Source organism: Merops nubicus, unplaced genomic scaffold, assembly GCF_000691845.1.
Source record: "Merops nubicus isolate BGI_N331 unplaced genomic scaffold, ASM69184v1 scaffold16646, whole genome shotgun sequence".
Lineage (NCBI taxonomy): Eukaryota > Metazoa > Chordata > Aves > Coraciiformes > Meropidae > Merops > Merops nubicus.
The window spans coordinates 1-14,399 of record NW_008617451.1 but is presented as its reverse complement, the minus strand read 5'-3'; the positions used below and the strand labels follow the sequence as shown (position 1 = coordinate 14,399).

Below are 14,399 nucleotides of genomic sequence, written 5' to 3'. Positions count from 1 at the left end.
GAAAGAGCTTGACAGGCTTCAGGAAGACTGACAAGAATAATTCAAACTCTAGAAAAGCAGATGTGAGAAGATAAAGGAGTTCAATTTGTTCAGAATACCAGTGAGATAGCAAAGATCTGTCCTGATTACAGCTGACAAGTGCTCACTTGATGAGAGGATTTATGATAGAATGATCCATCTAACAGACAAAAAAATATGCAAGATCCTAAGATTGTTGGTTGAAGCTAGATTTCAAAAAATGAAAAAAACTTGCATGGGTTTTAGTTTTATACTGAGGATAATAAAATATTTGATGGAGTATCTGCTGCACCTCTCATGGATTTTTAAAACTGGGACTGGATGTCTCTTTCCAAAACACAACTTCTTGTCCAAAAGCCAATCAATGCAGGAGTCACACTGACAGGCAGCCCTGCTGCTGCAGCACTGCAAGGGCTATTCTGGCCTCAACTCCAGCAATCTGGTTTCAGTCCCCTAATTAAAAAGGGGAAGGTGGAATGAAAGGGAGATTACTTCTCAGCCTGAGTCCATTCCTCAAACTCACCAATGCAGATAGTTAATGGAGTAGCTCCAGTGGTCTTCTATATGCCAACAAAATGAGGAAAAGCACATCCCCACATACAGCCAGGGTAACTTCATCCCACATATGTCTGCAGTGATGTGAGCAAGAACAGACTGCTCCATCACAGGCATGTTGTTTAAGTTCCAGCCACTATCAAGGTATTCCTGAAAATCAAACAGAACAGTCACAGGTATATACAACATAAAGGGAAAAAAAGCCAAGAAATTAAAACTGCTAAGAAGGCAACAGAATAAAAGGATCTTTCCCAACTGAGAAACAGAAGAAACGGGTCAATGAATCAAAGCACAAAATCTCCATTGTCTTTGCTCCTTTCACAAACCATATCTGACCTTCTTTGTTAAAATTAGTTTGGAAGTTATTTATTAACTTCTAAGATAAACCTGTGGCTTTTAACGTTTGATCACAGCAAATTTTATTTATTCAAAACTCTGATGTAATTCTCTTCATACACTGTGCCAGATAAACACTTTGCAATGCAGTTCCATTGTTGTGCTTTGAACCAGAGACTTATTTAAATAAAAACTTAAATACATACCCAGTGAGCTAATAAAGACCTACCTCTTCATCTGGTCTCACTTTAAATTTCCCACCCCTAACTGGGAAGCCACTGCCAAATTCCTTTGAAGCAATATCAGCTCCATATTCTACTGTCACATCCTCTTCAATGGTACTAACAAGTCTCCAGAATTCCTTTTCAACCAGCTCGGTGGGGACCATCTAGACATGGGAAGGAGAAAAACAAGGAGTATATAGTGAAGGATCAGTATGTAAGAAGCATGTGCACAAAAGCTATCTGGGAGGAATCTCCATTAGCTTGAAGCACTTCCCCAAGTCAAAACTGTTTTTCACAAGAGAAGAAAAAAAAGCAGCAGAAATCTGGTTCCCCCAGCACATGGTGCTGCTCTCTCCTCAGGAATGGGTGGCAGTTTTCTCTTCCTTACAGACACTTCTTGAAAAGTGGGGGTGACGTGTCACCAGCAAGAACAGGGATTCACTGCCAGAAATGAGAACCTCTGACTTGAGGTTCCATCCCATACAAAACCAGAATTCCTCCCTCCCTCTCAAAAGTTGTATATTTTAACTAAGCACAAAAAATGACTTATGGGATGAGGATAAAACCATGAACATACGTGTACTGGCATGTTAAAATAGTCTGACTTGAAGGCATCTGCCATTTCTCCAAACGTCCGAAGCGTGTAGTCCCTTGCTGCTTGTTCAAACCCAAATGCTTCTTGAGGCTTATTACACTCCTGCAATTGTAAAGATAATTACTCTTATAATGTATCAATAAGATCATCTGTTCTCTGCTTTTACACAAATGGGCCACTCTTAGAGCAGCTGATGGATAAGGCAGCGGGACCCTGACTGAAATGAAACGACTGCCCCGAGTCACAAGGGGTCAGAAGAAGAAACTACTCTGTTTAATTCACCAAACCACAACATTTATTAATGTCTGCATAAACGTTAATGAAGTAATATGCCTAATTTCTCCTTCCTCTAATAAAAAGCTAATCAAAAAACAGATGCACAAACCTCCACACTGACACACCGAGCGAGACTACAATTTTAAATACAGAGGAAAGGTGTCAATTAAAATCTAATGTATTCTTTAAAGGCACATCAATTTTTGGCTCTAAAATATCAACTGCTTTCCAGTTTGAAGCATGCCCAGTCTTCATTTTAGCTTTACCTCTATCACCTTGTTTGCACAACCATAAGTAGTAACAAATTGTATTTTCAATCCCTAGGATCAAGTTTTTTTAAAACCCCACAAAATAAAAGCTTCAGCCTAACTTTTATGGTTTGTCAGATTACCTGAGCCAAACACTGGGGACACCTCCAGTCCCCTTTGGGAACATCATGAAGGGGTGGAATTAAACAAAAAGTATGGTAACTGTCATCACAGCCATCACACAACAGGAGACGGTCCTCATCGTTACCACTGCCACATAAGAGACACACATACAAATCCACCTGTAACAAAAAATTGCCAGAGTGGGAATTTGAGCACTTAAGGTAACTCCTGGTGACAGAGCAGTTTGGTAACTCGGTTATCTGTGACATTTGTCAAAGCTTATTTTTACTTCATGTCTCAACTAGAAATGCAACAAGCACACAGCAAATAGTGACGGAGCAGTTTAGATAACCCCTTCTGTCATTTAAGGAATGGCCACAAGGGCTGCAAACTCTTCCATGTGTTGTTTTTCCAACTGACATTAGACTTGACCCCATGCCCAGGCCAGTTTAAACCAGTCTAGCAGCACTGGGGATTCAGCAGGCACAACAGGAAACCTGCTGGTCCCTCACAAACCCTTTTTCTTGTTGCTTTCACGTGCAGCATGTGTGCACATCCTCCTCTGAGAACAACTGTTTAAAGCCTCAGAAGACAGAAGGAGGTTCTTCCTGATGGGCATGTTCCTCTTTCTCCCCAGAGATAGTGGTCAAGACCTTCATTTTCATCTGGAAAGGCTCCAGTCCCAGGAGAGCTGTGTGCTTTGGGGCAGGAGGGCAGCAGCTGAAGTTGTCTGATGGAGGCTTCACACAGCAGCTACCAAGGTCCAAGGAGAAGCACTCCAAACGTGGGAAGGGTTGTCTGCTGCCTGCCCTCCACCACACCTTCACTAGCAACAGACTGGAAGGCTCTTCTCAAATACAGACTAGAGCTGTGAGGTCAAGTAGACCCTGTTGCCTTATGTAAAACAAACATCTCCTGCTCCCTCTCCCCAAACTTCTTTACTGGGGGGGCAGGCTTTTTGTATCTGCACATTTTATTCTCAGGTATCTAGCTATAGGTTAGTGCTGAAATTGTGGAGTAAGTGGCAGGTCTTCTGGAGAGCTGGGTGACAGAGCTTGGATTAAGCTCCCTTGAAGTTAAAGAACAATGGGGAGAGATATCAGTTCACAGAAGAACCACTTCTATTTGGACTCTTCTTTTAAAATGCTTGTTTTGAGACTGTACCTTGGAGGCAGATAACATGTTATTTAGTTAGAGACAGTGAAACTCAACTATCCTGATATTTTCAGCTTTGTAACAGCAGGAAGCTTTATGCCTGTGCATATCCCAGAAGACACAGATTCTGCTTTGTTTCAAGCACAGGGTTACATGAAGAATACAAGAGTCCCTAGTGTGATATAAATGACTTGAGATGTCACTACACACCCAAGAGGAACCCAGAAACACCTGCAGGCACAGCAAAGCCACAGGAAGGCAGCATGTACTCACAGCATTAGTGGGTTTTTTGGATCGGACTTTGGATTTGTCTTTCTCTGGCTCCCCAGCTTGTTCTTTCTTCTCAGGAAGTTTCACTGTGCTATGAATTTCCTTTTCTGGTGTAACAGGAAAAGAAAAAGAGGCTATTACAAAATGTTTTAACACTTAGCATTACTTATTATTTATTTTGTTATTACTTATCAGACTGCATCACATCAGGTTACTTGTGGAATTAATTGTGATCCCACACACACTTGTTTCAGCTGGCTAAGATAAGATTTGAACACTTGCAAGGCCTACAGAAGCTGATATCATCAGAAAAACCAAGCATGCCATCACAAGCTAGCAATGACTACCACAAGCCTGCATTTTTTGAGTATTTTAAATCCCACTTAAATTATACGACGAGTATCTGCATAAACTAGGATCTTGTTTCTCTGTGATGTTAAGAAACGTGGCTGAATTACTCCCCCAGTTTTACAGCAGCGTGTCACATGGACACATGAAACAACACGACAGCTTCCTAAGATGATCTTCACACTTGTTTCTTGCAGTGGTAGCTTTCATGAAGCTGTGTCATCAACGATCAGCATCCAGCAGAAGTGACCTGACAAAGAAGCAGTTCCTCTAGATTCTTGCACTCTTGCTTAATTTGGGCATGTCTCTACTCAAGTCTCCATTCCTGATGTTATACAGAAGAATGAGAAAACCCACACCCAAATCCACACAACAGAGTGTGGAGAATCCCAGGGCCCCAGTGCTAAAGACAAGGGGACAATGAAGTCCTTAGCTAAAGTTACAAGATAGCTAGAGACCTTCACACCCCAATATGAGGGAATCCAAAGCATTTCTTGGCATCCAAGAGCTACTAAATATATTGAAGTGAAAAATGTCTATGTCTGTCAGAAACTTAAGTGTTAAAAAAAATGTCTAGAGCTTTTTCCTTCTCTTCAGAGGGGAAAAAGGTTACTGCCTAGAGACTCTCCATAAAGAAAAAAACCTTCAAGTTAAAAAAGAGCAAAATTTACAGAGATTCATGAAAAAAGATTTTGAATGAACAAAGGAGACTGACACATGGCTTAGTTGTTTCAATGATTAAGTAGCTGTAAACAGTTCTTCTATTTGCTTTGCCAAATTATTTGTCAAAAAGCTTATTCTTCTGTTTGATAGCATTAAACATTTCTTCGCAGCCTGAACTCATTATTTCTTAAGGGCAGATAACTAGAGTCAGGACTATTGACAGAAGGAATTTAAAAATCATATTATGGGAACTTCATTGTTAAGTTCACAACACACTACCTTTTGCCTTCCTGAGTTTCATGCCCTGATTTCAAATAGAAATTCTTTCCTAGAAGAGTCTGAAATCTGATACATTCTTAAAAGAGTTCACTGTTTAAAACTATTTGATTCTTGCTAGCTATTTAAAATATAAAATAGAAATATGGCTCAAATCTCATTTCCTTTTACTCCATAAGAGACAATGAAGTTTAAAAAAGTAGAATTTTTTCTTTTTGAAAATTTCTTTTCTCCAAAAAACTCAGCCACTTACAAAAGAAAAAAGATTTCAAAGCCATGAAAAGAATTTTTGCAATTAATTCCAAGTTAAAAAACTAAGTCAGCAGAAGTATTTTTTAAAAATACTTTGAATTGTTCCAACTAATGAATTTAATCCTGGTCTTAAAACGAGTTTGTACAAAGTAACAGAAATTGCATTCACCTTTTGTTTTGCTCCCCCTGGCCACTTACCACTTTCACACTTGGGAGGTGCACATCCCATCCTGCGCCTCAGATTGTGAGTTCTGGCTTCGGGAGCGTCAGATTCAGTCTTAATATTGGTTGCCTTAAAAAAAATAAATAAATTTAAAAGATCAGCAATGTCCACAGGTGGAACACTCTAGTCTTCCATTTGTATTTGGGAGGATGTCCACTGCCATCTAAACTCAGGGCTGCTTGGACCATTCTGGAGCAGACGCTGGGCACTGCCCGCAGGGCTGCAGGAAGGCTGCGGGCCCCAGGAGCCCCCTGCACCAGCTCCAGCCCCTCAGCTGCTCTGGGGAAGGGGCAAAGCTGCCTGTGTCCAGCCCTTGGAGTCCTGACTCAGTGCCTACTGAGATCTAAATAACTCTCTGCAAGTCTCTGCAGATAAGTAACTTTGTTGTCAGACCCTGCAAGGTTTTAAAATACACATTTCAATACTTTCAAGAGCTGAGAAAAGAAAGAACTCGTGGGTGGTGTTGTGAAAAATACAATTTTGACTTCCAAATTAAAATATTTCTGTATAAAATTCTTAATCCACTCTGATAAATGCCAAGAGAGGACTGCAGAGGTTCAGGGAACAAGCTGATGTGAGACACAGCCATTTCACTGAGGTACAATGGAGGTGTTAAAACTTGTAACTTGACTGAGGAAAACTCCAGGCAGATGGGACTCAGATAAGGATTGAGGACTTCATTTAAACTCAAAGAACCATTTCATACTCACAAACAAATCTAAAAAGGCAACTTGAATTTCTGAAATATTTGTGTTCAATTATTTAAAAAAAGAGTTCAGAGACAAATAATACAGGGAACAACCTGGAGAGATTTGAAAGGAAATCCTGCCAAAAGACTGCACTCACTAATGATACCATGGTTTTAGTTTTATTTCAGTGGAACTTAGTAAAAAGGGGCAAGGAACTTTGGGCTTTCATAAATTTTCTTTCACTGTGGAGAAGCAGAACATACGCCAGCCTTCTAAGCAGGGAACTCAGCATATTGTAGAGCTTTCAACACAGAATGTTTTTCTATTTAATTCTGGTATTCCTCCCCTGAAGTTTTGAGACTGCGAGAGAACAATTCTCAAACCCCTCAGCGTAATGGCTGGTTTCTTCAACACTGTATTTTTTAAGCCTAATTTAAGGAAATGAGGTCGTGCAACCATTCTCTTGCTACTCACCAGAGTCAGTCCACTATCAACCACTCCCTGAACCCCAAACAATGGGACTTGTCAGCCTAGCTCTAAAGCAGGACTTCCAGCCTGATGTATCATCAGGTATTTGAAGGGCAGGGTGTGTTAGCGTTCTCTTCAGGGTCTATTTTTCTGTTTTTGTTTGGGATTTTTACAGAGGTGGTTTTGACATTATTTTCCCTTCACTTTTCGTGTTCTCTTTGTCCAAGTCCCTGTGTCCATGAGACAGGCAAGGGTTCCATTGCTCGAGACAGGCAAAAAGGATGCTGTTCATGATCTTTAGTAATGCTGAATCGAGATCACTTTGCCCTGATCCTCAGCAATGCAGTAACAGATGCCTCAACTTCTGCATCTTTAACTTCTGAGTTGTATCTATATTCTGTGCTTAAGCCTGTATTTAGCTTCACAAGAGCAGCTCTTTTTTTCAGCCTGAGCCTTTCATCATATCTATTCTCCCTCTCACTTCCACAGCATTGTTCTGGTCTTTTACACTTATCTTTCCTACATCAGCATCTAAATCCTTGCATCTCAAAACGAGCTGTCATTGCCCTTTTTCTTCCTAGTTACAAGTGTTTTCTCCTAAGTGTTTACTCACCAGGTAAGAAAGGGCAAGATGTCTTTACACTGCAGACTGACATCCCACAGGCTGCATTTTTTGCTAGTAATGATAATTCACAGTTCTTCCTGTAGTTCACTTCATTTTAAAGGTTTATAGTAGGTGGTGATAACGTATTTTAAAAGTGGGAAACATCAGACTGGTAAACATGAGAATGAACTCAGGTTCCACCATTCAGGACACTGACAAACCCATGTATACCTCACTAGACCAAAACGTTGAGACATGTGAACTGAACTTTATACTCTGCAACCAGATCAGTGCAAAAATCAACTGCTTGTAGCTTCAGTGTAAAATTGATTTATCAGCTTAGCCAACTTTGCACTGAAATGGAACAGAAACACTCACATTAACAAAGCCTAACTTTTGGAAATCATTTTCTTAAAGCACTAGAGCTCCTTGCTAAATGAGTCAGTCCATGCTGCATAATTCAGACTCAGCTCTGAAGGTTTCAGTCCTATTCTCAAATCAAGTATTTTCTTTCCACAAAAAAGAGGTGCATGGCATGAGTAGTTCAGGGACAGGGATGAGAGGGTAACCTCGCGTTTTGGCCAAGCAGGAGCAGCTAACCTCCACAGAAATGACAAGAATGGGAATTCTTTGTTAGTTTGTGTCATCTGACACCACTGACAGGGAAACAGCCAAAATTTCAGTGTATGCTTGCCCTGCTGTTAGTCTTTAAAGGGTATGTGAGACAGAGCATCTTCCAACCACAGGCAGATGGAAAGTTTCAGACCAAACTACTGAGGTTTTCTCAGAATTATAAATCTACTTGTAACTGTGTATCTGAGTGGAAAAGCTTTAGAAAACCTTAATTGTAACTTATTAACTCATAAAAATTATATGCAGAATTTGCAACAACTAAACTGAACTACTTGGTAGTAATAAAGACCAAGACTAGAACAATGGGAGTTAACAGAGAACCTGAAATGAGCTTAAGGAGAAATCAGGATTTTAAACAGGGTCAGTCACGACCTTCCTGACTCATGTCATCACCACTAAGGAGACCATCTCCTGAGCACACACCTCCCCTCCACTTCACCTGCTCCAGCAAAAGCAATAGTGAGCCCCCTGAGGGCAGGAACATCCCTCTGGGAAGACTGAAGTCACAGTATTATTTTTTCAGCAACGAAGGAAACTCATCATGATCTCCTAAAATACATCTTCACCTGAGAACTCTACGCAGATATTACCAGTAAATTTCAGGCTTATCCAAATAATTATTTCTTAAGCAGATATAAGATTAATCCTGTGTTGTTGTACTAAACCATACTGACCTAACATTATGCAACTTTTTTCCCTTATCTTGCATGGTGAACATACCACTAACTGGTAGAAGTCAGTAAAAAATGAAATACAACAATGTTCTAATAAAAACCTTCTCTGCTTTATCATCTGGCTTCAGCTCAATAAAGATTTACAGAAACCTCCCAATATATTTAAAGAATAACTACTGTCCTCTCAGGAAATGATGGAGATTAAAGCTGCAACAGACAAGCTTCATTTCTAGAATTTGTCACCTGTATTTTAATCTATGAGCCTCATACTGTTTATAATCATGGTAAAAACATTATTATGGTATACACACGTATCTACTGTATAAGTGGAACAGCTTCAGCAGAAGAGCCTCTCAGCAGTCCCAAACCTCAGCACCACATTTTAACATTTGCCATAATCCTGACGGTATAACTCACAATGCATTTGTTTACAGCTATTTAGGTACGTTTGACAATGGCAGAGGGACACTAGACAGCTGTTCACTGTGCAGACACACTCGGTGACCCGACTGAAGCACCACTGTCCTGTGACTGAGCTCAAAGCTGCTGCCAGGCAGCTCCTCACCTCTGCCCTCAGGCGCTTGGCGCGGCGGGCGGGGGGACAGCTTTCCGAGGGCTGGACCGACTGCCTCTGGGGGATGTCGTGGGGCTTGTACTCCTTGTCCTTCGTGTCGCTGGCCAGGTCCGGCTTCTGCAAGCACTAGAGAGACACAACTGATGACTTCATTTCTGCCTCCACTTCTACAAACTTTGTGTACAACAATTCCCTGGCTAATGTGAAAGAACGTAGACAGGGCCTTAAAAATTACCGTGCTGAGTTAATAAAAACAGTATCTATCAGAATTGTAACATTGCTTATTCAAACAAGTCACAAAATCACTTTTTCCTGCCCTTTTACTAAATGCAATAACCATAATAAAGTATCTCAAATAAAGCTGAAGACAGCCTTTAAATGTCACAAGCACCAAACGTTTCTTCATGGGAATACCAGTATCAACCCTTGCAGCAGATGGTGCTTCTGGAGACTACATCAGCAGCACACTGGAAACTGCTGTAGTGTCCTCAGGTTGCGTTACAGTCATGCTAACATAGAGAGCAATAGAAAAGTGAATTACAGCCTATCCTACACCCCTGTCTAAACTGAAACACAATTTTGTCTGAAGCACACTGCAGAAGCTATGTTCTTCAGATGTTTCAGAGAGTCTAGCTCTGCTGCCTGACAGCAGAAGGGAAGAAGATGAAAGAACAGTTTTAATTCTTCTGAGCTGCTGAATTAACACATTCAATTGCTGAAAACTGTGCATACATTTGGCAAGAAAAACAATAATTAATGACAATTCCAAGTTGGTTAAGCCACACAACATTCAGTAAGAGCAGATAAAATATAACAATTTTTAATGAGTAAACAAGAAATCCTGAAGGAAGAAAAAGTCTTATGTTGTCAGGAAGCATTTCACACGAATTGCTGGATCCACACTTCCCAGTTCTGTTAACCTGTTCCCACCACAAGCATTTACTCAGCAAGAGAGAAACAGGACAGGAACTGCCAGAGAACCACTGCAGCAACGTGAGGGCTGATGCTCTGTAGACATCACAGAGATCAGACTCTCAGAAAGAAACGGGGGGCCGAGGACGGAGGAGGAGGAAAAAAGTGGTAATTTAGGAGACAAGCCCACACTGGAAGAAACATGTACTTAACAAAAGAGTAATATCAGTCAAGGGTAGCAGGATATTTTTAACTACCACCCACAGCACTGCTCAAGGAAACCTCCAGTTCCGTTCTCTTCAGGTCTTCAATCTTACTCTTTGAAAGCAAACAAACATCTGACTTAATTTTAACATTAAATACACAAAACCACCCAGCTTTGCAGCTCGTGCACCAGCACGTCCTGGCTGATGCCCAAGGGGGGCACACTCCTGTGCTCGTACGGAGCCCGCTGAGCACCACAGCCCCATTTTCACCTAAAGCTCACACTGAGATGAGGATGCTGATGTGAACTATGTCACACTGACATCAGCAGGAGAAAGTCCAAAGTAACGATTTCTCAGGACAGAAGATGGACACGCAGAAAAGGTGGGCAGGAAAAAAAAACAGGAAAACAAGAGAACAAAAGCAAATGAGATTAGTGTGACACAGAATATTGCCAAATTTGAAGACTTATATAAAATCTGGTTTGTTGAATTGTGTCCTCACATGCAATCCAAATCTTTCACTTAAAAAAAAGTTCCAACTCCTTCTGGTAACAGAAGATATAATATGATCCTTGAAAGCAAATACCTAGGAGGCAAACATCTTTTTCTGAACAGAAGAGTAATGAAACCTTAAAAGAGAAATCCAACAAAGAGCATAACTTCCCTAACTTCAGTAGTGTCCAAGGGAAAAAAAAAAATACACAGTTGCCTGAAAAAAAAGTCCAAAAGACTTTCCTAAATACTAAGGTTTCAACAACTGTTTAAGCACAAATGCCTCTCAATGCCTCAGGAATCTGAAGGCAAAGCAGCAGTACGAAACTGCTGGTAATTAACGTTGTCAATGGTACCTAGAAGAACCAGAAGTCTAAGTCCTGTCTCAAGGGTGGGAATTCCTCCAAACCTACTTTATTCCTGATCAGCTGTGAGTGCACATCTTTAACCAAGAACACTCGCTGGCATTTCTTCAGTTACTCCCTCTCCCAACCAGCAGAGCCTTTCTGGTAAGATTCTATCAATAATTTACCATAAGCTCATCCTACATACTGTGATCTGGCCTGTGATCATGATCTCATTATATTCTGAGAAGATGGTTGCACATATAATCCTTGAACTCCAAATGGTGGCAGAGTGTAAGTTAAAAGCCCATCAGCTGAAACCACTCAGGAGCAGCTCCTCTGGCAGGCAAAGAACACAACAGGAATGTTCAGAAATCCAAAAAAAAAAAAAAAAAAAAAAAAAAAAAAAAAAAAAAAGTTAAAAAAAAAAAAAAAACAACAAAAAACTGGGATACAATTAATCTCCTCCAGGTTTAGATGTTTATGAAGTAGTAATTTACACATAAGCCAGTCACACAGGCTCTCTGTACCTGCAGGATAAAACTGGTCTGCCCTCGCTACATATCCACTTGAGGGTAAGAACCAAACTCCAAAGGTGCTTATTTTTCTCCAGTAACAATAAAGGGTCCTAGTGAACCACCTCACAGAGAAACATCTTTATTAGAGACATACACATACAAATCTTTGGATCTAAGATTTCCACTCAGGACATTAAAGCCTCAGTTTGGAAAAGAGACCAGACTCAGAATTACTGAACCAGTCATACTTGCTGAAGAACAGAACAGCCACCACAAGACCATCTCTAGCACCCCAAAACTGTAGCTGCATTTTAAATCATGCAAATACCTGCACAGTGCACCACAGAAGACACACTGAGAGAAGATTCTGGACACCTCAGCTCCCAGAGGGGGACACTGATCCCCCTGGGCACTCAGTGTGACTCTGCAGCATCACTCTGGTGGTTACCATGGCTGAGGACAGGAGCGAGGCACCCACAGCAAGCACCAGAGCACCAACAGGTCTACTGCAACTGCTCTGGAGACAAACACCCAAGCCCTGTCTACTTCAATGTTTCAAGATAGGAACAAAATAAACACACCCCTGTGGAGAGTTGCTTTGAGTATTAAAGACTGGCTGGTTTAAGAAATTTTTGCTGCTTGACTGAACAAGGTTAATACAAACCTGCTGCCTGGCACCTCTGCACTGCTCCAGAGAGCTTCACTAGTTACTGGCTGTATGGAGATATCTCCAGCTGGGACATGGGACAAAATAAGTCCCAAAGCCAGTCTGAACATGTATTTAAGGCCCACAAACAATTCATTCTATACACCAATCTGGATGAGATTTAAGGTATGGCACAGTCATCAGTGGAAACTACATCATCCCATATATTCAATGTTTGCAGGAAAAAAGTCAACCAATATTGAAAGTACTACCAATTTATTATTTTTTTTTAAATAAATGAATACAAGCAGTAATATTTTACGGATGATAACCTTGGCCACATGAAGAGCTTCTCTCAAAACGCTTGTTGAAATATCACAAGAAGGAACCACACATCTCAAACTGACAGCTGTCAAATCAAATAGCTTCATCTTCTCCAAAAACAAAATTCACAGATGCTTGGGTTCCCAGTAACAGTAAAATGGACATCTACACAAGAAGGATCTAGGAAAGCACCACTACTGGGAACACATGGAAGTAAGTCAAAAAGAATTTATCTGAGATTCTTCCTCAAAAAACATATTGCAGAACAATTCAGTTGGAGGACACCACTGTCGGGGAAAAAAACAGTTATATATCAGAGTGAGAAGTGAGCTAAACCCAACGTTATCTCTGTGGATTCTGTACATCTCTGCCACATATGGGAGGGGGATACTTAAACAGCTTCTGGGAGGGAGGAGCTAAATCAAAATCTGAAGTTAGCCACACGTACATAGCTTTTGGAGAACTGCATCCACATCAGTTTGGAACAAATGTCTGGTGCCCACTGCAAGAGAGAGCTTGGCAAGTCACACTTAAAAGGAAGTGTGAGGAAAAGTCTTTCCTCATCTGGAAAGACTTTTCTCTTCCAAAAGAGCCACGAGTGATGAAACCACGAATGCAAACATCACCTGCATGACACACACTCGGATGGGGAACCTGCACTTCTGAGGAAGTGTGGTCCCATGTTAACTATCTGCATCTTTCCTTGTGCAACTGCACCTCAAAAACATGAAAGCAAAGCTAGCTGGCACAAAACACACCAGCTTCAAGAAGAAAAAGAGAATCCACAGTATTCAGACCTAACAAAAATGCCAAGTTTCCAGTGAAATGCCCTCAGAAAACAGTACTGCCTTAACTTGAACATGCATGAGCCAAGGCAAAATATTTTGATGCAGCAGTTTCCCTACCACAAAGATTTTTATAGTCAACTATTTTTGTTATCCTCCAGTGTGAAAAACACTCAAGTTACACAGGTTGGTTTTTTTGGTTTTGGGTTTTTTGTTTGTTTGTTTGTTTTGTTTTTGTTATTTTATTTTTCTGAAGGGTCTGCAGAATCAGCTGTTCTTCAGTGAGAAGAGATCACCACCCTCCCCTCATTTTGGTAGCTTTATGTAAAAGGCTAGGGTTGATTTCTGTAGACAGAGACAAGCTTGTAATAGGATTAGGGCTTTTATTGCTTAAAAAAGGTCAGCACTCCTCTCTTTCAAAGACCATCATGGTAAGGGTGCTTCAAATAAATAAAAATGGATGTTGGCAACTACAGCCTATTTTGGTTTTCCAAATAAATGACTACTGCTCTAAAAGAAAAGCTCTACTGTTCACTAGATTACATTGCTTCTACTCTCAACCAATCCTCAGTTTTGTTTTAATGGCCAAACCTAAGCAGGAGGGATGATGATTTAAGCTTGAAAAGTGTCACAGCCACACTGTCAACTACATGATGCATTTGTGAACCTGGACAACTTCAGTGAAAGCAAGAGGAGGTACTGCCATGGCTTGCTATAGTTCCTCTGTCTCCTTATGTGCAAGCAATACACACCCACAGGACACTTCTGCCAGAGAGAGGGACCTGTATTGATCTGTGAATACAGCAGCACTTTACATCTGACAAAACATTAAAGAAATCGTTATAGGAAGTCTGAAAGTCCTGTAGCATGAGGCTTCTGTGAACTCTAGAAAGAAAACACAAAAGATAGGATTCAAAGCAGTCAGCAAGAGGTTAGCTTGAAGAATAAATCTGAAAACTTTATTTTTT

The 14,399-nt window shown here is 40.7% G+C and overlaps 1 protein-coding gene across 1 annotated transcript in view; it reads right to left on the bottom strand.

The window, feature by feature from the left end:
- Positions 1 to 9,401, bottom strand: part of KDM5B (lysine (K)-specific demethylase 5B) — a gene marked incomplete at its 5' end in the record, with an annotated part of 22,928 nt that extends 13,527 nt beyond the window's left edge. The window contains 7 exon segments of the mRNA XM_008943157.1: positions 542 to 723; positions 1,139 to 1,297; positions 1,711 to 1,830; positions 2,396 to 2,554; positions 3,804 to 3,907; positions 5,538 to 5,631; positions 9,196 to 9,401. Coding sequence (XP_008941405.1) covers positions 542 to 723; positions 1,139 to 1,297; positions 1,711 to 1,830; positions 2,396 to 2,554; positions 3,804 to 3,907; positions 5,538 to 5,631; positions 9,196 to 9,401 — 1,024 coding nt within the window.
- Positions 9,402 to 14,399: the final 4,998 nt, after the last annotated feature.